Source organism: Euprymna scolopes, chromosome 28 (genome assembly GCF_053919585.1).
Source record: "Euprymna scolopes isolate OS-2025 chromosome 28, ASM5391958v1, whole genome shotgun sequence".
In the NCBI taxonomy this organism is placed as follows: Eukaryota; Metazoa; Mollusca; class Cephalopoda; order Sepiida; family Sepiolidae; genus Euprymna; species Euprymna scolopes.
The window spans coordinates 52688135-52714660 of record NC_136509.1 but is presented as its reverse complement, the minus strand read 5'-3'; the positions used below and the strand labels follow the sequence as shown (position 1 = coordinate 52714660).

At 36.7% G+C, this 26526-nt stretch overlaps 1 protein-coding gene across 3 annotated transcripts in view; it reads left to right on the top strand.

Moving 5' to 3' along the window:
- The window catches only part of LOC145249620 (uncharacterized), a 171078-nt gene that overhangs the window by 116273 nt on the left and 28279 nt on the right, over positions 1-26526 (top strand). For all 3 annotated transcript variants that reach the window (XM_080111351.1, XM_080111349.1, XM_080111350.1), the window contains 2 exons: positions 10781-16096; positions 22779-22872. In XM_080111351.1, coding sequence (XP_079967477.1) covers positions 10781-16096; positions 22779-22872 — 5410 coding nt within the window. The remainder of the gene's footprint in view (positions 1-10780; positions 16097-22778; positions 22873-26526) is intronic.

Sequence of the window (26526 nt, the reverse complement as noted above, 5' to 3'; positions counted from 1 at the left end):
TATTGCTATTTTATGCTCAAAGTTAAAAATGAAAAAAAAAAAAAAAAACAGTAAAAAAAACAGCAAAAAGGGAATCTGTTTTTTCAATGTTTACACTTCATATGTTACGTTTGGATACATATGCGCTGGGTTAAATTTGATTTGTTATGGCTGAAATTTTACAGGCTATATAAGCATAGAAGTCCATCTCTACTGGACTTTGATTTTTATTTTTACTTTTATGATCACAGGAAGCAAAGTTACGACCGAGCAAAGTTGACGAATATTTCAAAATTAATCAGATAAATCTGTATATATCATCCATTTTCAAAGATAATAGTTTCAGAGTTATTTTCATGTATAATATGTAAATATTTGATAATTATTAATTGTGCGGAAATTTCTTTAAAATATTATCTTTTATAGAAATTCAAATCCGCTTATAAGGAAACGATGACAACGATGGTTAGTGCATAGCTAAACGAGTTTGTATTCTCTTAAAAATAGAAAACTGTTTTATTCTGAGTTTGTCAAATTAAAAAAAATTATGAAGTTTTTCAAATTTGATTTCCAAACAATATTTATTTTTAACGCTTTTAGTACACATGTACTAAAAAAACAAAAAAAACAAAATGTACTAAGTACATGCGTTTTTTTTTTTTTTTTGTGGTAAAAAAACAAAAAAACAAAACAAATATATAACAAATAAAAAGTACTTGTGCACTTATGCTACCATACTGAAATAATGTTATTTAAAAAACAATTCTTAACATTGGGAAGGAGGGGTGTTTTGTTAACTATTTTGTACTTTCACCTAACAATTAAATAAAATATATTGTGAAACTTGAATTTATTTTTAACTCAGTCGAGACCATTTTTTCGAATCTGTAAGACAAACCAGTTTTTTTTTTTTTTTTTTTTTTTTTACTGAAGATATCTAAATAATAATTAGGAAGTTCGATAAAAAAATTTCATTGTGATGCATTTCGTAAATTTTTACCTTGTTTCCACCTTAACATTTTTCATTTGTGTTACTTTAAAATTTGAGTCTTAATGTTTAGGCTGTTGGCATCTCATTGGTGAGATGATTTCTTGATAAGTATGTCTTGATCTGTTGGGTGTTCGCTTAGGTTGGGAAGCGGGGGTGGCTATAATTCGGGTTATCTATTTGATTTTTATTTGTTGTTAAGTGCTTGGAGAGGGTTAGCCTGCGGTCGTACGCGTGAGTACACATGTGTACACACACATGCTTAAAGAAACGTTCACATGCACACATACATCTTCGCCTTGGCATGTGAACACATGCACATATGCGTACATGCATGCATATACACCCGCGCTGCTCCCGCTGACCTCGAATTTTCCTTAAGGTGTTAAATTGAGTATGTGTGCGTAAGCATCGATGCGCACATACGGATACACACATCGACACCCATACACCAATATACATGGGCCTACATGCATATATTAAATCAGACATACTTGTATCCCCACGCATATATGCAAGCACACGCGCACATACAGATACTTATATCCGTGAACACATACATCGACATATACACAGCTGCACGCTCCTACATATGCATGTGGACAGCCGGTAGCGGGCACATATACTCTCATATATACACACACATACATCGGTACGTACCCATATACATCGATACCTCCACGTACACACAAACACACATGGATGCACACATCTATATACACACATACCCAGATATATAGACAGTTATTGGTATAGACATATTCATCTACATAGATGTAAATCTAAGTTCATTCGTGGGTATATAGACGTAATACTTTCGTTAAATGTAGACATGATTATCCATAGATATAAACATAAACTCATTCCCAGGCTCATATGCGTAATATTTTCATTAGTGGAGGTTTTTAATGGTTTGATGTGGGTGCAAACGGGAGCGCCGACGTACACCTCCTCATACATATACAAACCTACAGATACACGCCCCCACACGCATGCATGCACATAGATTTTTATTATACATTTCCATGCGTACTTACCTGTGCAGGTGTAAATCCACATAGTTATATGTAAACAATCTCCGTGTTGTCGTGGAGGTTGCATGTAGGGTGTGCTGAGGTTGGGCAGGAGGTTGGCTCGGGAGAGAGGGAATTGATGCCGATTATTGGGTGGTTATGTTGGATAAGGTTATGTGGTGTTTAGAGTTGGTGGTGATTGGAGGTATGTGTTATTTTGTTGGATTTAGGGGGATTCTTAGGGAGAGGGGGTAAGGTGGTGTAGGGGAATTGGTTAAGGGGGTTTAGTTGAGTATATGTCATGGTAGTTTGGTGTATGTGGTGGGTGGTTGTATTGGATGTATAATTTAGGGGATTTAAGGTGGTGTTGTCTAAGGGATGTTTTAGAAAGGTGTATAGTTGCTAAGGAGGTGGGATTTGTAATGCCTACAGTTTATGGTGGTTTCCTGTTTTTTGTTTAGTAATTTGTCTCTGTCTTTAAAATTGGAGATAAGGAGTTTCTCGTTTAGGTAGAGGAGACATGGGGAGTTTAGGGATTTACATGTGCTAGATTTTCTAAGGATTTCCCATTTAATGGTTGATGTAAGGTTATTTTGGGTTAGATGTAGATAGTGGGTAGTTAGTGAGGTTTTGTTAGGGTGGTTAGGGTTTGTGAAGGAGCATTTATGTACTCTGAATCTATCCTTAAATGAGGTGCCAATATAGTATTTTTTGTCGTTTGGGTTTTCTTTAGGTGCGATTGTAGCTTTATATACTTCTGTTTGTAGGCATTGTTGATTAAGTGGGCATTCCGATTTGTTGGTGGAGTTGCGCTTGTTCTTGGTGTTTGTATTTTCATCTTTAAGTATTTTTCTGTTATGTTTCTTGATTATTTGTTCTAGGTTGTCCGTGCAACTGTAGCTGAGTTTAATTGTGCTTTTTTGAAGATTTTGTGTAGTACGTGGCTGGGTGGGAAGTGGTTGTTTATTAGTTGGAAGAATTTAATGCCAAACTTTGTTTTGACTATTGTATTGAAGGGGGGGGGGGTTTGGACCAAATTATTTTCCTAGTTCTATTTCTCTTGTTTGAGGTATTGGGTGGATTAGGTTTAATGTAATTAAAGGTGGTGTTTGGGTGACCACTTTCCTTAAGTGCATTTTCGTAGAAGGGTTTGTGTTTGTTAAAAATTTTGAGTTTGGCGGAATTGGTGCTAAGTCTTTTTGATAGATGTGGGGATGTGTTTAGTTATGTTTTGGGTGGTTTGATAGTGGGTGTATATAGAGTGGGTAAGTATTGTCTTTGGTGTAGGGTTCGTATGTGTTGCTTAAAGTTATATCGAGAAATTTGACGGTTTTTATATTGGATTTGATGTCTAGTTTTAGGCCTATTCTGTTCATTTCTTTAGTTAAGGTTTTCTTTATTTTTTCACGTTTGGGGCCATTTGAGTTTTCAACTATTATGAGGCCATCATCTCTATATAGTCCTGTGTTTTTGATATTTATAGTGTTAGTTAGGTTGTATAGAATGAAGAGACCGACAAGATCAGTTGCTTCTGCTGAGTTTGCCGCGCGCTCTCTCTCTCGCTCTCTCTCTCTCTCTCTATATATATATATATATATATATATATATATATAATGTATAGCCATTCTGTCACACTAAGTGAATATAAAATTGTCAACCAAGCTCCAACCCCCTTTCATATCGCCATCCCTGTATTTGTTTTATGGAATTTCCCCTGACGAACCCCTCAACGTACCCTTGATCAATCCAACAGTCAGCAAAATCCCACCTCTTCATGGAAAGCTTTCTAATCTTTCCTCAAACTGTTAACCTTTGAAATACCCTCCTTACTCTGTTTTTCCACTGAACTTTCATGCAGAAGTTTAAATGTAATGTGAACAAACATCTTGCTACACAACTCCTCACTTAGGATGTCCTTGTAAATGTGATCCTTAATTCACATTAGCTTAGTAACAAAATGTCTTGTTTTGGGTGAATTAAAAAACACCATCACTCTATTTCCTTTAGACATTTTTCTTTTTTTTCTTTCTGCTTTCTATAACAATTTAGGTATTTTTTTTCTTTCTATTTTTCTTATATATTTTCTCTTCTATGTTTGCTTTTAATATTTTTTAACATCCAGCAGTCATTTGTTTTTAATGTTTAGCCACCAATTCATATGTGTATAGTATGAAAATATAGCAAGTAAGCTAGACAGAAACATTTATTTTTCATTCCTTGAGTTAATCATCAGGCTAATTTCTCTACTAAGCTCTATTCATTTATTAAGCACTGTTAAAGTAAATACTGAGAATATTTATGTGTAATATATTGTATGAATGTACACCATCCATCAAAAGTTACAAAAAAACTATGCTTCGTCAGTGTTTCACTCTCTAAAGTTACAGAATTAACTCCTAACTAATTTGTAGATTATGAATTTTGGCATGCTAGTCATAAAGAGCCCAAATGTGGCTATCTTTAGTTTAATGTAGTTTTTTGCCGGGGGGGGGGGGGGGCTTTGTTAAAATTCAGGTACAGCTGATTTTTTTATTAAATTTCAGCAACATCAATTAACAAATATTCCTTGAATTTTAGTTTCTTTGGAGTATTTTCCAGGGGTTTTCGGGCTCATAATAAGAGCATAATATTTCACTTAATTCAAATATGTCAGATTTTGACTGAATTTAATTCATAGTCATAAGACGCCAATAGAAGCAAAATTTTTTGAATTTCAATTTCTTCTTAAGACCCCTTAATCTTTAAATTTTAGACATTTTTTAGAATCCAAATCATGTAATGAATATTGATTGAAATTGCAATGAAGGTTTGAACAATGTGAATTATGTACCAAGACTTGAGTGCAGCAAGACACCTGAAGAAGGTTGGAAGTTGTGCAAATAACACTGAAGATGAGAATAGTAATTCAAAGCATCCAAATAATATGAATAATCAACCTTCATCTAAAAAATTAAAAACTAATATTTCTTTTTATTTCAAAATGTGCCTAAAAAACACCTTTTCTATTTCATTTTATGTTTTATTTATAAATTGCAGCAATTTATAAATGCAATGTAAATTAAAGTAATTAAAATCTGTATATAATTTGTTTGATATGTGTATTTGTCCAAAATATTTTAAATAACAGCTTCGGCATTTTACAAATTAAAAATGGTTGCATGTTCATCTGTTCATATATAAAATGAATAAAGCAATCAAGATGAGAACAGCTGCTTAAATTATACACAGTCGTTTTGGGGAGAAGTTGGGTCTAAAGCTAATGTCAGAGGTATGTAGTAGAGCTTTTTTCTTTGGGTCTCTTTGCATCAGTCTAAAAGTTTATACTTGTATTGAGATGGGCCATGAGCTAAGGGGGAACTTGCAGGTATAGTACTTCAGTGAATGCCTTCATCTTACCACCTGTTTCTTCACCTAATTATATATTGGCTATTTGAAATTCCTCAATCACAATTTTGGGAATTTGCTCATAACTCTTTATATTCTCTAAGTTTTTTAACTGAAGCTTTTTATCAAGACCCCCACAAAGCATCTAGTCTGAAGGTTTACACTCATTAATAAATAGCTTTCTAGTTGATATGGTCAGTTGGCTTGTTTCTTAGCACATTTAACTAAACTTCTAGACCTGTGGGTCCCCCTTAGTTCAGGGCCCATCTCAATACAGGCATATATCTCGGATTGAAATGGAATTGGGTTTATTTTACTCTATTTTGTTTAATATTCCTATCAACTTCACCTTTGTTTAATCTTTAGTTACAATTTAGAATGTTATTAATTAAATATAAAAAAAATAATTGTTTAAAGGTAAGTTTAAAATGACCGTAAGAGTATAATAGCTGCAGCTAAAAGTACTTATGATGATGATTAGAAAATGTATGGCATCACAGAAATTAGAAACTCTTGATTTCTAGAAAATCTTTTAATAGAATGAGTGATCAGTAATTTCCTCGCTATTCAACTACCATGAAGTCACTTCCACAGCAACAGACAAGGCTGGATTCCTTGCCCAGTGGTTTGCCTTAAACTGTACCTTGGACTCCATAAACAAGTCTCTCTCTGTCATATATATATATATATATATATATATATATATATATATATATATATATATATATATGTGTGTGTGTGTGGACAGAAACCTCATTAAATCTGATCATTCCTTCCCATATTTAACTATCATAAAAAAAGTTAAAGCTTGTAACCAGAGATCTTATAGTAATAATGAAATACTCTGTTGTGCTGTCCGCTCTCCTTTCCAATGCAGTATCTTCCTAATAGCTGGAAAATGGTTTCTATAGTACTAGTTTTCAAGAATTCTGAAAGAATTGACCTGCAAGATTTTCTTGCAAGTCCCCTCTTGCTATTTTTTTAAAGCTTTGACTCATTAATCAATCTAGCAATGATTTGCCACCTTGAAAATGCTAAACTGCTCTCTAACCAGCAGTATGAATTCAAGTGATTATGTTCTGCTGTAGATATACAGCAATTTCTGAACATATATACCACTTGCTTGATATCTCCAAAGCTTTTGACAAGGTTCTTCTCAGGGAAATCAACTTGTATATTATTACTTGACAAATATTTTATCTAATCAGGTCTTTCTTAGCGAGAAGATCCAGGTTATTCTCGATAGTCATATATCCAAACAATGCCACATCAATGCAGGTGTAATCCAGCAATCGATACTTGGACATATATAATTTCGGTATCCTCATAAATGACCTTCCTGATGCAACCATCTTTGAGATGAGTGTATTTGCTGATGACACAGCACAAGGTTTTTGCAGTGCTCGCAGGGAGGTATCGAAGTCCTCCTACATACACAATCTGGTATTTCTAAATTGTCATTCATCTGGTACTGACCAGACTCAACGTTGCTTAACTTTTGGTGATCTAACAAGAACCAGTGCGTCAACGCAATTATGCCATATCCTATGTTATGTAACAATAAACTGAATATTGCATTGAATTTTTTTTTTTTTTTACAGCTGATGTAAGTAACTGTTTATGGACATGATGAAAATAAGTCTGTAATATATGAAGAGAAATAACCCCAAGCCATAATAAAAATCTAATTTTTTTTTTCTATTTTGTGAAAATGTGGAGGTTATTTTTCTTGTGGTATAAAACTTATTTCCCTTCCATTCTAGACCATCTATTTAAATTGGCCATATTACATGTATGTAAGAGGACAGCAACACTTCTGGCAGCTCCCGTGTCCCACTTCCAGCTGAATCAACCTGGTTGGAATGCAAGTGAAGTTTATTCTGTACCAACCAACTTCACTTTAAACTCTTAGCATGAGTCATTCATCATCCCTAGAATAATCAGATAATTTTTGTCATACCAATGGACGAACGACTTATAGCATACTTTTTTTTTTTTTTTCAGAAAACATTGAATATGATGGTTTTATGTAAGAAGTTGATTTGAAACAGTGCTGAGAAATATGTTTTTTTAGAATTATTCAAATTAATATTTACCAATCATTTTTTCCAATATTGTTCCTATCTACTTGCCTCCCTATGTGGGAAAAGTTAGATATTTAGGTTTTTAATGTGGGGGAAATCTAACTCCCCCAAAAGAGGCACTCTAAATTGGAACAAAAAATAAAAATTGCTTCTCTGTACTCACCAAGGACATTTTTCTGAGGCTAATGACTGTCAACACTTTTCAGACAAGAATGTCCTACAGACATCTGCATACCTTGTGGGAAAAGTCTTGGTAATTCTTCTATGGCCTCTGTTTTACATTTCTGACAGGTGTATTCCCTTTAAAATACCTTGTTAAATACCCTCTATACTCTTCACATTTTTCCAAAATAAGATCTCGATTTTCTCTTGGCAAAATGATATGACCTGTTTTGGTGACTGTAAAGTATTTTCCAAGCTTGCTAGATTCAATTTGATGTCTACAAATTTTTTTAATGATTTAAAGGTTTGCACAGTTAAGACTAATATTTTCTTCCAGTGTCATCTGTGAGATTTTTATTAGCTAAACGTTTGTAATGTCGTATTATTATTTAACTTTTCATTGGCTGAGCGTTTTCCCTATATTCTGGCAGTTTGTTAGCTGCTAGGATATGCAGCGGCAACATTCATGGAAAAAACTGTTAACTAAATGCAGAAATACTCAAAACTATATTGTGAGTTGAGAATCACTTCGTAAAATAAAACAATTTCTATTCATTCTAAAATGAGAATATACCAAGGTATGAGGTGTGATGTCTCCATGGCAAACTTGCTTCGATTTACTCCAGTTGTTTTCCCTGTTGTAAATAGCAAACAACGTACCGTTTAGTGCTGGATAAGGCCCATTTTGCTACTTAATCTGAGTCATAATTTTTAAATCAGTAATTAGATTTCTCTTGTCAATATAAAACTTATATGACTGGATAAAAAATAAAAATTTTTTAAAAATGTTTTAATATTTTTTGTTGTGATTTGTATATTTCAAGAAATTGCAATTTAATTCTGTCTATTAACAATGAAATGCCGCGATGGTGTCTGCTAGCGGTAGATGACTTTTTGGATGAATGCGTTTTAGATCTGTTTATGTTAATACTCGACACAAAAGTTCTACTAGTCAATGACGTGTCATATTTTTACACTAATAAGAGAAAAGAATTGTCTTTGTCATGAAATTCGAACAAAATGCGTGTGACTTTCCAGTCAAAAGTTAAAATATCTTGAATTTGAGACTTTCTAGTACAAAAAGAAATCAAGATAGAAACTTTGTTCAAACGTTATGTAATAGCCAATATTTTTATTTCTTTTATGAAATTTGAAAAGAATTAGTTAAGAACTTTTTACATATGCATTGCTAGAAATAATAGTGAGTGCCGATTTTTTTTTTTAGTGCCGTCAATCATGAGCAACGTGCAATGCTGTCATGTAAATTCATAACAATGTGTTTAGTAAGCGGCTTACAGCAATAAAGTATACATTTTTTATTTTTAACTATTTAGAAAACATCAGTTTTGGATTAGTCCTTGTTATCATTATCCACTTGACCATATAAAAGAGACCTTCCCCATATTTTTTGTTCAATTTTAATAAAGAGTAGGAAACTATTAGGGTGATAATTTTGTGGATTAGAATTCTTGAATAATGGTACCACCTTGACGATTTTCCAGCTGCCAACTAATGCAAGATTTGGCAAGGCATTTGATATAGTTTAGAGTGAACACGCACTAAATCACTAAAGCTTTTTTTTTTTTTTTTTTTTATTACTATAGTATACTTTAGAGGTGTCAAGTTTTTTATAATGTACAAGACTTGAAGGGGTGATGATCAGATCAAGTGTGGTTTCTGTATATGTACATAATGGGGAATTAGGGAGAGTCCATGGTAGAGTTCAAGAAGAACCGCTCGACAAGTAGTTCAACTTTATTTGTTACTGTAGAAGTTACTTCATGGTGATTGTATCGTGAGGGAATTGTTGATCATCCATTGTTTACCATATTATAGATTTTCCAGAAATTGTGAGTTTCAATTTATGTGACGTTTTCTAATCATCACAATATATCTATTGCGGCTATTATACTCTGACAGTCATTTAAAAATTAATTTTACTTTTAGCTACAGCTACACGCTTATAATGGTTTCTTGATTCCGTAAATTTTTATCTATTTGTGGATGAATTATGGCGGTTAAATCAATGGGATGCTTGTTGCCTATGTGCAATAGCAATTGCAGGAGTTAAAGTGAACCATCGGGGAAAGTGAGGCTTACCATAGAACTTGTGTGCAAGAACATATGCTACTATTCCTGCTTTGACCCAATCTAGTACCTCGTTAGTGCATTGTTTAGCTGGGAGAGCAGTAGTTTTACTCATGGGGCATTGCTAATGGATTTCTAATCCACACTTCTCGTTTTGAATAACTGCACTTTTGTGTGATGTTGGAAGTTTAGGATGCTATCCATCATTATCACAAGGGGATCCGCATTCTGTAGTAAATATAGGCATCAATCATACAAACCTCAGGTACTGTTGTCAAGAATAGGTAAAGCAGTGAAACTTGTTTATCTATATGATGTGGGAGATGGGTCAGGAAAGTTATGGTTTGTGAAAGTCAGTATGAAATACAAAAATTATGTAGGCTGTTATCAGTCACATCTATAGAAATTGGCAAAATACATGGATTTGCACACTTGCATAAAGAAAGTGCTGCGGCTACACTGTAGAGACAGTCAAATCCTGGGTCGAAGGAAAATAGTTGAGGAAATATAAATGATTAATGCTATGTTTTAGGGTTAATCTAAATCAGATCTGATTCTAGATTAAGTTGTCTGATCAATGGGGAGGGTGTTACGAATATAGGCGCCAAACTCCTGTCTTTATGTGAGAGTGGGAGATATCCTTACATGTTAAAATTATTATTGAGGAGTATAGATTAGTTTCGCTTACTGCTAGGATATCTGAAATTTACAGTGGAGAAAGGTTCAGTGTCATCAAGGTTAGTCCTAGACCCTAGAATATTTGAAGGAGAGCCTCGGAGGAAAAGGTGATTATCTTGATATGTTTTGGGGGGAGGAAGGGGGGGGGGCGTCTGATTTGATCGTATTTCTTTTTAGATAAAAATAATCATTTGTTTTATATTTTATAAAATAATAAAAGAAATTAATCTATAAAAAGTTTGAAGCATGCATTTTTTACCAAAATAATTGAATTTAGCATAGAATAAACTCACAAGAATTGATATGCTGTAAAAAATAGAACTATAATACTTTTGTTAATCTATTGCCAAATCATTCATATTCCTGAAATTTATTTTTAAAAAGTAATAATTTTTTTCTTGCAGATGAGTCGAAGTATGAGTGGTTATCCAATGCAAAGCTACAGTGAGCATCCATCGGCCAATCACATGATGTTGTCTCAACAGGCTTCGTTCCACAGTCACAACGCAGCCGCTCTCTATAGTCAGCATACTCAGCCTCAGCAGTTCATTGGTCAACGCTTCTCTAATCCTTACCAAGCGTCCCACTACACTTCTATGGGCCCTGTAGCTCAAAGTTCTGCCAGCCAGCTATCGGCAGCCCAGATGTCTCAGTTGTCAGCCGCCCAGATTTCTAGCATGACTACCAACCCTATGTATAGTTCTTCAGCTTCATCTTCTGCCTCCTCTCATAGCCCTCACACGCATCCATACATGCGGCATAACTCGAGCTGCCAGAGTCCACAGCAGGTTGCTGACAACATACTGCAGATGGCCTCTGCCAATTATCCCAACAATCAGACGGTCCACATCCCCATAAATAAGGGTCGGACAGCCCCCTATCATATCCCTCGCTCCCCTCAGTACAGCATGCAAACCTGTAACAGTCCCGTACAGACCCAGATGCGACACAACGCGGCCTCTCAGTACGGTTATCCGAGTACATCACCCCATCCGCCGGCGGCCCGTACGTCCCCCATCAGTCCCATGCTGATGCAGAGTCCGGCAAGTCATCACAGCAACCAGTCGATGCCAAATTCCAGTCCGGTTTCTCTGCACAGCCCAGCACCGACCAATGTCAAGTCCCCTGTTACTACGCCGTCCCCGATAACAGGTAGTCTTCGTTCTCCGTGTGCTGTTCAATCGATGACCTCACCCGTTGGTTGTGGCCAACAAATTCGGTCTCCACCTCATTCGATGAGCAGCTCATCGGGGATTCCACCATGTTCGCTCAGCAGTAGTAGTAGCAGCAGCAACAGCAACAGTAGCAGCTGCTATGTCACATGTAACACCAGTATTAAATCTCCTGGGCCGCAACATCATTCAACCCAACAGCAGCAGCAACAACAGCAACAGCAGCAGCAACAACAGCAGCAACAACAGCAACATCATCAGCTTCATCACCATCATCATCATCAACAACAGCCAACCCCTCCACAACAGCATCATCATCAGCATCATCACCATCAGCAGCAGCAACAACAGGGCCCCCCTTCCCAACATCGTTACTCTCCGCATCCAATAGGTTCCCCACCCAGCCATGTTGGATCTCCCTATATGTCCAAAACCCACATCAACAGTCCACCACAAAACCAAAATTTTCAGCATACTCCTTCGTCAATGAGTCCGTACGTGAGTGATGCTTCCCAGGACTCAACATGTGGCCAGACTGCTGTATCTCAGCTCGGGGTCAAGAATCCTCTACAATCGTTAGAGAAACTCGTGCTACTTCCGGAGACCCAAGTGATCGACCCGAAAAGTGTAGTCAACGATGCCTGCCTGCCGTCGCCTTCGTCTCACAATACAGAAGGCCATAAAACCTGTGATATTCCTTGTGATCATCGAATGGCCGCCACCAGTGGCTGCACTTTGAACTCCTCCTCGTCTTCTTCTTCTTCTTCTTGCAGTCATGGTTGCAATCCCATTTGTGGCCCCTCCAACTGCACAGATGGGAAACACTGTGATAACAGCAATCCTCGTTCCGGTAGTAACCCTACGAGTAGTTCATCTGCTTGTGGTGGTTCCGGTCCGGAAAAACCGGACTGTGTGTTTCACATATCTCCCACTCCACCTCCTCCTCGTCCTCCGTCTTCGTCAATGCCTCCCACATCTGTTGTCTCTATGACCCCACTACCTCTGCCAGCCGCTCTGGAAGAAGACAGAGAAGCGATAACGTCGGTACGTACTAAACAAGAGGACATGTTTACGCTGAAGACACCGTTGCAACATTCGAGAGAAATGAAATGGGAGACTAATTTAACGCACGGTGGCATCGATGTCACGAACCGGGAGGATTCCGCTGTTGATATGAGGATGTCGGATGACCGTAACCGAGTTAGATTTGATTCAAAACTAGAGATCCCTGCTGCTGCGAATGAGATAAAGCAGGACATGGTGTCTTTTAAAAGCAATAAACATGAATTATTAGACTGTGATGATAGTGACAACCATATGAATACTCACAGCAAGTCTAGCGTCTATTCTGAACTAGAAGAACGTTCACCCTCTGATGTATCTACATGTTTTCCTTCAGAATTGTCCTCTTTAAATCAAAGCCTTTCCACCTCGTCAACTTGTGCTGTCACCTCATCTCCTCCTACCCCTCCTCCTCTTTCGGCAACAAGAGAGATAACGGCTGCCGATTCTCCTCACACTCCGCCTGCGCCAACTCAATCGCCAGGGCCCTCACCCATTGTCAATTCAACTACTGCTCTTCCTCCTCCGACGGCATCGTCAGTATCCTGTAAGATAGACGCAACTGCTGAACCCGACAAACAGTTGGCAAGTCCAACTGTTACGGCCAAGGAAGAGCCATGTTCCACTGAGAATTCACTTGTAAATGGTGAGATGGATGTGTACGGTGCGTGCAAAGTTAAAGACGACGAAGTAGAACGAGAAGCCTCCCCCCTTGAACTGAAATGTACTGATGGTATGTCCTGTTCTCCGAAAGAGGTTGACAATCAGCAGCAGCATTCCGAAACCACTGCGGTGGAGAAACAAGCAGAAGTAATACATATTCAGCAGAAAACTGATGATGATGATGATGATGATGACAACCATGGCAGTAGGAGTGGAGATAAATTGTCTCGGAATATTTCGGGATCTTCCAAGAATGGAGATAGCATGCCATTAGCAACACGACGTAGCCCCAGAAAAAAAGCAAATTTGGCTGCAAATAGTATCACGGAAACCCAGTTAACCCGCACACCTGCAGCGAGTAGCGGGAGTGAGGAAACACAATCTGCCAGCAGTAGCTGCAAGACCACAACGACACCTATAGCAGAGAGTGATTCCCCTTTAAATACTCCCCTGGCGATAGAAACGTCTACTGCTACTGGTCAAACGACAACTGTTACCGTGCCAACCAGTAACAGTCCAACTGCAGCGGTGTCACCGATGAAAGCGCAGAGTGTACAGACGAGTGGCACCCAGACAAATTTGAGCAAAGTGAAGCGGTCCAAACGGATCCAAAATAATCAAAGTATCAAGATAACGTCACCGCAAACAGTGGCAAATGATGAACTGGACGCAGAGGCAAGTTCTAGATTGCGTGTGCGTAAAGATTCCAGTAACACATATACTCGGCAAATGCGAAACTCTTTGCTACGATCAAATTCTGCATCTCAAAGTAAAGTTTATACCGGTGGAGGGTCGGAGACGACTGGAGGTGGTGGAGAGTCAAATGTCCCGTCTGAAAACATGGATACGAATCTGGAAGACTCTGAAGATCGAATGGTGAAGCACAATTCTTCAGTATCTTCTGACATTTCTGAAGATTTGAAACCTGAAGAAGATACACTTATGGATTCCAGTGGACCGGATTTGGTCGATGCTAAACCTACTATCATAGAGAATGCTGGGATAGCTAACCCTGTAAAGTCAAATGCTGTGAAGAAAGAGGATACAAGTCCAATTCGTAAGCGGAAAAGAAGAGGCAGCACTCGCCTTTCCCAACAGGTGAAGGTGTCATCTGATGAGAAAACAAATTCACCGTCGTGCATCGAGAGCAACGAAGATGCTAAAAGTTGCTTTGAAAGGACAGAGTGTAATGTTGTTCTCCCTGTGGAACCTGTTTGCCCTGAAGATCTCTCCGATGTTAAAAAAGAAGTTTGTCATGAGAAAGAAGTTTGTCATGAGGATATTTCATCAGACCCAAACTTGATCAAGCAGGATGAAGCTAATGCTGAAGAAGAGGAAGAAGATGAGGAGGAGGAAGAAGAGGAAGACGAAGAGGAGGAAGAAGAGGAAGACGAGAGGGAGGATGAGAATGGTCTCGTTTCTGACACACCGTTGAAGAAACCACGGAAGCGTAGGTGTTCCTCGTCTGTTGACTATGATTCAAATCTTGAAGCTAATTCTTCAACAACAGATATAACTGCTTATGAGGAGAGCAGTGTTTGTTCCAAGAGGAAAAAGACAGAAATTTTCTCTCCTGAAAAAAAGCATGATCCAAATGACATTGATTTGAAGCCAACAGTTGAAATTCTTGAAATTGACTTGACTGAGGATATTCAGTCGATCAAGCAGGAACCCCTTCCCCCTGGCAATATAGAGACAACTTCTGATATTAGCGACGATGAATCATCTCACAACAAAGACCATAATCCCTGCTCGGAGGATCCTTCACATTCAACAGGTGTTGAATTCAAAGAAGAGTTTACACCTTCCGAAACCAACGAAACTGACAGCACCATGACCCCGGACAAAAAGAGCAACATGACTTCCAGTAGTAGTAAGAAGAGGAAGAGAAAGGGACGGCCCCCTAGCAAAGGCCCAATTCGTGGCCGTAAGCTAAATAGAAACAAATCTGAATGCTACGAGAGCCTTCAACCTGATAGCGAGTCTCTTAAATCATTGAAACTAAAGAAGACAATGGATTTAATGTCGAGTACAAAGAAGAAGAAAAGTGAGATGGGATCCATAACTTCTGGTCCGTTTATTCGCACCACAACGATCAAGGATGAACCATCCACATGCCTCATTGTCAATCAACCGCAAGAGGAATGCGACTCAAAACTAAACAAAAAGTCTAAATTAAAGGGGCTGCCGTCATCGTCATCGTCATCCGTTCAGATTTCTAATTTGCCATCTGAAAAATCTGTTTTGGTTCCTCGTACGACGTTGATGGGAGATGTGTGGGTGTGTGTCCTATGTGGTAAAGGTAGCACCTACAAATTTCTTGGGGATTTGTTTGGACCCTACTACCCCGATGGTTTCCATCCTGCTGTGAAAGCAGAGAAAGTTGAAAAACTGCAGGTGCCTCCTCCTCCCCCTTTAGCTCCCCCTCTTCCTCCGCCGCCGCTTAGCCCTCTCTGCCAGACGGCTAATCTATCGACGACAAACCCTTCGGTTTTGGCGTCGCCTCTACCCCCGCCACCTCCTCTGCCCCTGCATGCCTCTAACCCGGAAGAATTGCCCAAAGTGGAAGGCAAACATAAGCGAAAGAGGACTTGTTCTTTTGTAGAACAAACGAGTAGCGCTGCCGACAGACCTCGGCTGCGTAAGTCGTCAACAGACGAAAGAGCTTCGAACAGCGACCTCGACTGCGAACAGTTGACCTCCCCGTCTGATGTATCAGAAGTTTGGGTCCATGAAGATTGTGTTGTGTGGTCAGACGGTGTATATTTAATTGGAAATAAGCTCTACGGCCTCGAGGAGGCAGCTACAGTTGCATCATCTACAGTAAGTGCCCCATTTTATTTAAAAAAAAAAAAAAAAAAAAAAAAAAAAAAGAAAAGTAAATGTTAGATTTCACTTTTCATGGGGAGGGGGGGTAAACTGTTTTCTTGTTTACAACTGAAATTATGTTTCTTATTGTTGAATTCTTTTATTTTATTTCCAACAATTGCTGTTATTCCTAATTACTTGTCTCTCTATGAAGGTAGTTAGAAACAAGGTTTTATTTTAATTTTGGAAAAATCTAACTCCCTAAAAAGGGACATTCAGAATTGGAACAAAAATAAAAATTGTTTCAGTCTAAAACGACTTGCAAGTGATCGAGGGCAGAAAAATCTAAGTGTAGTATCACAGCAATATGGCAAAGTAATTTAAAAAAATTTTCCTTTTTTTTTTTTTTTTAAACTAAAAGAAATAAATGAAAGACAAAAAATATACTTTGTCATTTGGGGACCATACAAAATGTCAATGCATCTGAATTGTATAACTATGGAGTCGCCTTACAGGTTTATTTAAAATTGTTTCAAGTTTCTAGCACTTCAAAATATTAAATTTGAATTTAATTATCACCATACAATTTACATAAAATTGTTTTTAAATACCTTTTTAGAGAGAAAGAAAGAAAAATTAAAAAAAAAATGACTGCATCAGTGTCAGAATATAAAAATATATCAGAAAAATATTAAATTAACTTTATTCAGCAAGTACTTTTTCTATTTATTTTATTTTATTGAAAGGCAGAACTGCTCCAATTCTGGGTCTCATTTTCACTATGAGTAAAACTTTAGTAAAAAATACCATTATCTAAAGAGTTTATTTTTAAAGACCTTAAAATTTTTTACTTAAGAATGTAAAATTAAAAAATAAACGTTTCAAAAATCATGCATTATATTCTCTTGTGATCACTGTTGCTTGAATAATGTAAACCATCATTAATCATAATTTTTGTTGGCTTTGGTGGGGGGGGCTAATTGGTGACTAGTTATTTGACAGCTAGAGAGCAATCTAATTTTTTTTGGATCGTCAGTACCTCTTTCATGTAACTAAACATTTTATACTTACAAAAACCTATTTCCTTTCTGAACGCACATACCAATATTCTAAAGTTTTGTTTTACAGCTACGTTTAAACCTATCGATGATATGAAATAGATTTGCCCTTTATTTTTATGCTAAACTTGAAAATGTTATCACATAATCTCTTGTTCTAAATTATCATATTCAGTTTAACATAATAAAATCTAACTGAATAATAAAACATCACTTTGCTATAGGTCAACGCAGTAAAAATGTACATCAGCTTTTGGCGAGGACGGTTTGAATATTTAAATTTTTCAATCTTATTCTTTGTACTTTGGAAATGATCTATACAAAGTCTTATAAACCACTTTCATATAAACAAGAGAGAATTTGTGTTCATGCTTAAGCTATTCAACTAGCATGTCTGTTTTCTCTGAGAAAGACTCTACAATATCACTTGAACATTTTAGCTAATTATTTTTCTTTTCAATTCAAAAACTATTTAAATATTTATTTTAAAAAATTGTCAGGTGAAAATCTTTACTGCAAAATAAAAACACTATCTTTATATGAGCAATCTGTATTTGGATTCGAATCAGACTACTCTTCTTGTTTCGATTCTTGTTTTCACAATGTTTTGTGGTGATATTAACAGGTATAACAGCCTAATAATCAAACTTTGGAAAACTATTTCAAACTGTATCCATTATTTAATCTATGGTTGGTTGATTGTTCTTGTTCCATCGGCCATGTTAGGCAGAAGTATTTTTTCTTTTATTCTTGTTTGTAGTAAAGATTGAACTTTCAGTCTCTAGAAGACTGTCGATTAGTCTGAATAATCAAAATAATAAATTTTCATCTAAAAAAAATTCTGAATCATAAAACTGATTAATCTATAAATGTTTGAGGATATTAAAAATTTGAAGTGTAAAATCTTTTTACTAGACTGACTGGATTCAGCATTAAGCTAGACAGAAGTTTGATATGCCATAAAACAAACTACCTGCCTACCACATCCTACAGAAATAACTTTTTATTATTTACTTTTTATGGTTTATTTAAATTTATTCTATGAATCCAGCATGAATGAAGGATAAAGATTGAATTGCTAGCTTTAATATTACAATCTTTGAGTTGCTTGTATAAATATTCTAAAGTATTAAATGCCAACAATGTATGACCTTGGTTGGATGAAAAAAAATTATATGAAGATTCTAAAGAAAGATGAAGGGCAAAATGTCAGAGACATGATCACAATAATCAAGATGAGAAAACCATTCCAAAAATCTGTTCTTGTCCAGAATTCTCCATGCATTAAAAAACAAAAATAAAGAAAAATCTATGCTGTACATATCCATAACAAAATGAAAATATATTCTCAAAAATCATTTAAATTAATCAAGTAGTTTTATTTTTATAAAAAAAATAATTTTTAAGTGATTAATGGCATAATATAAATCTTGTAATTTTTTAAATTTTGTTGAGTTATCTCCCTTGTTAGATTTTTTTTTTAAATATCGAGTATTGTTACCACATCTGGGTTGTTGCATCTACCACTAATCTCACTCTTAGAGTCCAAAAAGTGTAATCTAATAGGTCCCGCACTGTCCACCAAATTTCAACCTTTGTCTTATTGTCGCATCCCCATGCCTGTTTTACGCACTTTAATAAAATGTGCTCTGATGAACTCATAGCACTTGTGCCCCCTTAACATACATACCTCCGACTAACCCAACAAGCAGCAAAATCCCACCCCTTCACTGTTGAGGTCCCTAGATGCAGGAAAGCTTTTTACTCTAATAATTTCTTTCCCTGGATTGCTAGACTTTGGAATTCCCTCCCTGTTTTCTACTTACCTAACTATACTAATCTGTAAAAATGTAATGTGAACAGACAACTCCCTACAGTCCCCTGTTAAATACACTCACAAATAGCTCTTTATGTTCCAAGTGACAATATTCCTTGCTTGAGGTGAAATAGAGTAAAAAATAAAAAAAATGGCAGGCAAGATAGTTACTCCGATACTCATAAAAGTTGCTTTTTTCTGTTGTTCTTGGCCTTCGGGCCGGGGTCAAAGTGTAGTATCTGTTCTGCAGATGCTGCACTTAAGATAATTTGTACCAGTCAATAGAGGGGAAACCTTCTATACTGGGACAATTATTATTTTTGGTAACCAGTGCCTCCTTTTTGCTTACTTTTAGGGGAGCTGGTTTTTACCCCACATTAAAAACGGCCTTGTGTCTAATTTGCTTTGGTGGGGAAGCAAATAAATGCATTAAAAATAGAACTACTTGATCGATTTAAGTGATTTTTGAAATATTTTTGTTTCATCATGGGTACATACATTATACAAATTTTTCTTTTCTTTTTTTTTTTTTTTTTTAATATGGATGAATTCTGGAAAAGAACCTGAAAATCTTATATGTACATGCTTACAACATTAATATAAAAATCTACTTTGGATCTCTGTTTTCAAATAAACAGTTAACACCTCACTCAATGAGTTATGGGCCCAACATAGATGATCCCACTGGAAAAAATTTTTTTTAGAAAGTAATAACTTTCAAATGGCATGTATTAAAATTTGATCCGAATTGGATTAATATTTTACAAATTAGTTATTTAATTGAAACTATTGTTGCAAATTTTTAAAACGGTGGAATAATCTGAATTTCCTGTTGTCTTGATAAGTGCTATTCAAACTCTATTTCATTGATAACAATGGTTAAAAGGTGGTATGCTAACTATGAATGCGGTTGTACAGACACATGATGCTGAATGCTCAGGTTCTCCAAATTTGCAATTGTCCCGGAAAATATTAAAGTTCACAAATTCATTTTGGTTGACTAAAATTGCATGAAATAGATGTCAAAAGGCAGTGCCTTCATTATTTTGTGTGAACAAAGTGGGTGCCATGTTTACTCGCAGTTGATCAAAAACTGTTTCAACATGAGAAAAATGAGTTTTTGTGTTACTATATTATAACGGATGAAACAGATTCCACCATTTCACTGTTTAAGTTAAATGGGCAGCAAGCCGAGTGGACAGCAGCATGCAGAAGCTGTGCGAAGCAACGAATGATGTAAACATCAGCAGGTAATGTTATAATCACTGTACTTGGGAAATGCAAGGTATATTGTCCATTAATTATTTTGATAAAGGAAGAACTATCAATAATGAATATTATATAGCATTAATTATGCATTTGAAGAAATCTATAAATGAAAGAGTACTTTTTCACCAAGACAATGTATCACAAGTTGATGGCAACAATGACAAAACTACATTAATTGCACTTCAAATTGCTTCCGCATCTGATCTATTTTCCAGATCTTCATAACGAATTCTGGCTGTTTGCAAATCTCAAAAAGATGTTCCAGGGAAAGAGATTGGACTTCAATGAAGAAATGATGTTGGGAGTATTTTGAGAACAAAAACAAATTTTTCTACAAAAAAGGTGTTGAAGTATTGGAGAAGCCTTGGAATTAGTGTATCACTCTAGAAGTCTTGGAAAAAAGTGAATTTTACCTAAAAGATATGTTATTAGTTAGCATCAGGACATTGGTCATGGTTATGGGATTCACACTGGGTTGGTCAGGCTGGTTCTTTCCAACAAGTTTACCATGTTCTTTATACAAGCTGACCAGGCACAGCGATTCAAGACTGCTTACCTTATGAGCGCAAGACATTTGCAGTTCCAGCAACAGACCATGTAATGGTGAGGGCCCAGAATCATTTCCGTATCTTGCTTTGTCCGAAGTTAGGTTTTCAGTTGACCACCCCAATGTTTCTTTCAGCCTGGTGGTAATGTTGGGTCAATGACTTCACGGATGAAGTCACCCGAGTATCTACAAAGAGCGTGGTCGAACCAATGAAAGCGTTTGGCAAAGAAAGGTTTTTGGAGGGAGTGGAGTTGTAGTGAGTGGTTGAGGATAAACTGTTGCCAGCAGACATAAATGCTGTGGTATAGGCAGTGATAATCGAATACCAGTTTGCATGGGTCACTTGCTTGTAGATGGTCAAGTCTTGGGGCAATAAAAGAGTGGTGTAAATGAGAGCCTGGTAGATCCTGACTTTGGTGTTCACCATAATTCTTCTCTATGCTAGAGCTACAATCGAAGTAAACAGAAGGTGGTGTGAGCATTGTTGATGTGGTTGAAAATCTCATCTTCCCCTTGTTCTGTTGCAGTGATGATGGAGCGTATCGAAGAATACTATACAGCTATTATGCGTCATATACTGATGCGGCTTGCCTCATGTTTTCAGCAATTTTCTACGAGTAAATGTTGCGATCATCTCTTATAGAGTGGTTTTGTGGTGCAGTTGGAGTTACTTATTGGAGCTAGAATGTTGAGCCTATTTTGTTCAGTTTGCGAGCTTAATTATGCAGCTTGATATTCAATCTATAGCACATTTTTTGTGGTGCTAAGATTCTGATGTGCTACTTTGTTGATATTGCTTTTGAAGGATTGCCACAGGTCCTTAACATTTGTGTCAATGAGGTGAAAGAGGTTTGAGTAGCACTACATTTAAGCCGCAATATTTCAACAACTGATGAGTCTTATTTGCCTTTAGCAGTAGACATAATTTTACACAGACTATGATATGATTGGAGGCATTGTCCTTGCTGTTTCTCTCCCGCGATATGCATGACAGATGAGCATGCTAAATGCCCAGTAAGACTTGATGAGGATGTTGATTTGGTTCTCAGTGACATTGTTGCTGGAATACTAAATCACGAGGTGGCGTCTGGAATGTTAAAAACGGGTGCTTGAGATTGAAAGCTGATTTGTTGCTGCAAAATCACTGAGACGTTCTCCATTTGAACAGCAGTTTCCGATGGCAAACTGACTGATGCTGTGCCTCATATTAATGTCTCCAACACCTCTGTGGGTGCTGAAATTACCTGCGACTACCACAAGATATTGTGATAGGATTTTATCCATAACAGCTTGGAGACTATCATAAAAAGCATCCTTAATCTTAATGTCATCGTCAGCATCGATAGTGGGAGCATAGACTGCAATGGATCCGAAGCAAAGAGCATGGCATTCACTTAAGCGTTCAGAGCAAGTGCAATGCCATTACATCCCTAGTTGTCAGTAAGACTGCTGATTTGACATTCATAGCACTGGACAGCAAGCACGTTTGATTCAGTGGATGTCTTGAAGTCAGTGAAATTAGTAATGAGGGAGTTTGAAATTCGCAAGCGGTTCTTGAATCCACATGTATATCTCTGTGAAGGAGGGTTATAGCGCCAAACTTTCGCTTGCACACTCAAATTATTTGGCAGAATCCGTGACGTGATAAGAACACATGGCATGGAGTTTGGATACCAGCGGTGATCATGATAGAATGATGACTGATCCCACAAGATCAAAGTTTGGTAACAGTTACACATACCTATTTGCACTATTTTGATGGCCAGTATGAACACTTCTCTGTCCAGCTCAAGCATACTAATCCTTTTATAACACTGGGACTTATTGAGTGATATGTTATATGTTTATTACTGGGTTATAAAGAAAAAGAACATAAATTGTTTATTTCTTACATTTATTTGTTCTAAATAATAAAAATTTCTCCTCTTCAAAATACATAAAATGAGTTTTTTTTTCTTCCATTTCAATAAAAATTCTCTTATTTTATTTCTTGTTGTTTCCTTTTAGATTTGTTCAATTTGCAAGGATCGCGGCGCCATGGTTGGCTGTCTTCATAAAGGTTGCACTCAGAAGTATCATTATATTTGTGCAGCAGAAAAAGGTCAGTTCTTTGGCATATTTTTTTGGAAGACATGATATTGGCACTCCTTCATATATTTTGCTTCTTTTATTTTGTTTAATTAAATCTCTCTATATTATATAAAATTATGTTGCTTAGATTTTTAAAGTTGGACTTCAATAGTAGTTAAGCTAACAGATCTTTTCGCCAATTTTCATTTCTTATTGTACCGTGTCACTCGCTATGCATTATTTATAAAAAACTAAACTGTCCAACAGTGTGGTAATAAAGGCATTTTTAAATATTCATCTTCACAGAAAAACTGCTAAAGAAGAATAACTCTTGTTGGACCTTGGGTTTACTTTCAGCAGTTTTGTAACTCTCGCTTTCATTATTTTGTCCTTTACTCATATTCCATGAGCAATGTTTCTTACAAAGGGAAGAATTGTTTTTTTTCTGAATGTGAATCTATCCATTTTGCATGAATTGTTCACTATTTTAGTTCTTGACTTTGAAGTAACATTTTTATTTTATCTTTTTTTTTTAACTCTTATTCACCCAAAACAAAGAACAGTGCCTCTTGGGACCATATCTATAGGGACACTACGTAGAGAGTTGAGTACCCAAATGTTTGTTCACATTACATTTTAACTTCTGTATGTCAGCACAGTCAGGGAAGCAGGAAATTCTGAAGGAATTCCAAAGTGTAGCAGTTCAAGGAAGTAGAATGTCTTCTGGCATCTGGAGACCTCTACAGTATAGGTGTGGGATTTCGTTGCTTGTTGGGTTAGTCAGGGGTATTTACACTGATGGGGCACAAGTGCTAAGAGTTCATCAGAGTACATCCCATTAGAATATTAGTAAAATAGGCACAGATCGGATAGTTTTGTTGACAGTGCAGGACGTATTAGGTTGGAGATTCTTTTCTGGACTTTGTTTAACGGTGAGAAACCAGTGGTAGATGCACCAGCCCAGATGTGGCAACAATACTCTATGCATGGGCGAATAATGAGTTTATAGAGATATATAGGTGCAAGTTAATTTTCTAGTATGGTAAAGAGAGCCCACCTTCTTTGCAGCAACCCTGGCAATGTCTTCAATGTATTTATTCCAATTCATGTTGCTTGTGAATGTTAAGTCAAGGAGTTTGAATGAAGAGCTTTCAGATAGTGTATTATTAGTCATGGCAATTAGTGGTTGAGAAGATTTCTTGTAATTGTTAAAGGAACTTAGTAGTATTAAATGTTACCATCCATTTATGGACCAATTCCACTACAAACTGGAGGTAATTCTCTAAGGTTTTAGCCATTGCCTTAGATATGTGTTCATTCATTTTCCCCTTGTATCTATTATAGAGCATGGTGTCATCAGCAAATCTACCCATCTCTGAAACAATTTTATCGAGAAGGTCATTTATGAATATGAGGAATAATGAAGGTTCAAGGCTCAACGCCTGTGGCACTCCCTCATCCTGTTGTTTTGGCCTACGACCATCGATAACAACCTGGATTTTTCTCTTGTCTAAGAAAGATCTGAAATAAATATTTGTCCAGTACTTCGGTATGATTTATTTTGCATAAGACCCTCGTGCCAAACCCTGTCAAAGGCCTCAAATATATCAAGAGCTTCTGCCCTAGTCTCTCTTGCCTTATTCAGTGTGTGGTATATATGTTCAGAGATTAGTTAGGATATCTGCAAGCTTGCCTAAATTCATACTGTCGGTCAGAAAGAAGTTTAGTATCTATGAGGTGATGGATTAGTGCTTGATTGATTAAGGACTCAAAGACTTTAGCAAAGAGATGAGGCAATAATTGAGGTGGTCAGTTCTTTTACCAGAATTATTGAATACTGATACCACAGAAGCAATTTTCTAATAATCAAGGAAGCAAAATTCAGTAAGGCATTTGTTGAAGAATTGAGACAGCACTGTGACAATGTAAGTGGAGAAAATTTTTATAGTAAAACTGGGATGAGATCAAACCCACACACCTGCGATGTTGTAGGTTTTGTATGATATCATAAACATGGGAAGGAGTGATTTTCAGATTATAGTGCCCGTTTCTGTTCACAAAGGGAACTTTGGGAGGGAGTGATTTGTTGGGTCTAATGTGGAATTGGAGGCAAACTGCCAGGCAAGCAAATAGATTGTTGGATAGTGAAAGAATTGTTGATTACCCATTGTTACGACCTGAGGATAACTTTGCTCAGGTAAAATCCTCTGTGGAGAATCTGTGACTCTACTGCATGAGTTTCTCTCTACATTGCTTGCAACACAATCAATAATAATTCAAAAAAAAAAAAAAAAAAAAAGAGGGGGATAGAGATGCGTCAAATGTAAGAGTTACGGCCCTTAGTGACACACGTCTATGGTTCTGCTCAATCGTTCTCATGAAATAACCATTTGGATGACTAAAATGACAGGACACATTAACAACCATTAGTTTATATATGAGAATGCCTTTATTTGCATATAGGGTTCAATCCCTATAAAAACAAATTTTCATATAATACTCCGTATGCCGAAAGGATAATGGAACACAAGAAAAGAAAAATATATTTCCCCTTATTTCTTTTGATGTTATGAGAAAGGATTCTCGAGTTCAAAATGTAAAGAACAATCAAACATGACTGCCACAAAAATTGCCCACTGGGAATGAAAGCGAATGAATGGGGCATGGGGTGACAAGATATGAAATATTTAGCTGGTTGATGGTGCGATAATCCAAATATAAAATATCCAAAAGAAACAACATGCCCAATTTCAATATTTTCCAAGAAACTTGGTGTACACAACAATATAACTCGGGTATCAGTTCATCCTTTTTTTCAATGGGAATTATTATTGTTCTTCTCTGGTAAATATTTCCATTGGTGTGTCCTTTGGTGATAATCCTTTGTAGCGTAGTGGAAGATCAGTTCTTTTGCATCCCTGTGCAATTTGCAACATCTCTTTTGCATCTCTGTGCAATGTAGTTAAATCTTTAGTCAGTTTTGCTCTTTACTTTATAGTTCATCCCTGTGAAGTGGTTTGGGCACATGGCATTCGTGGTTAGTGTGGTTTATAAGACGCTGGTTTTTTCACATCTTCATATATCGGCTTTATCTTTCTCACAAAAGAGACGTTGCAAGCCTGTCTCTGCTTTATCGCTATTTTCATGGCAAGTGCTCGTCTGAACTCCAATCTATGGTTCCCCCCTCGCCAAACTTTCATGAGAAACCCTTGTCTAGCTGAAGACACTATTAATCATTTCCCCCACTCTTTATCTGTGCCTAGACCTTAATGTAGATTTCATGAACAAAGCTTCTTTCTTAGAACTGCATGCCTGTGGAACCCTCTTCTGTTTGCCTGCTTTCCAGCTGACTACAATATGGTCATCTTCAAGTTCAACGTAAACAAGTTCTTGATAAGCCATATCCCTTAAGTAATCCAATTTACTAAATTTCCACTACTAATGATTACTATATTGTTCCATTGATCACTGTTCACTCAAGTGGCCTCTAGGTCCTGACAAGTAGTAACTCCTATATAGTAAAAAAAAAAAAAAAAGTCTTTTTTTGGAGCGTTTTCATCTGGTCTTTTTTCACATCACAACGTCCTTTCTTTTTACTTTTACTTTTAGGAAGATGGGGATGGCACAAATAGTGAGAGAAAGAGATACTGGTGTGTGGGTGGAGTTATTCTTCTGGATCATTTCT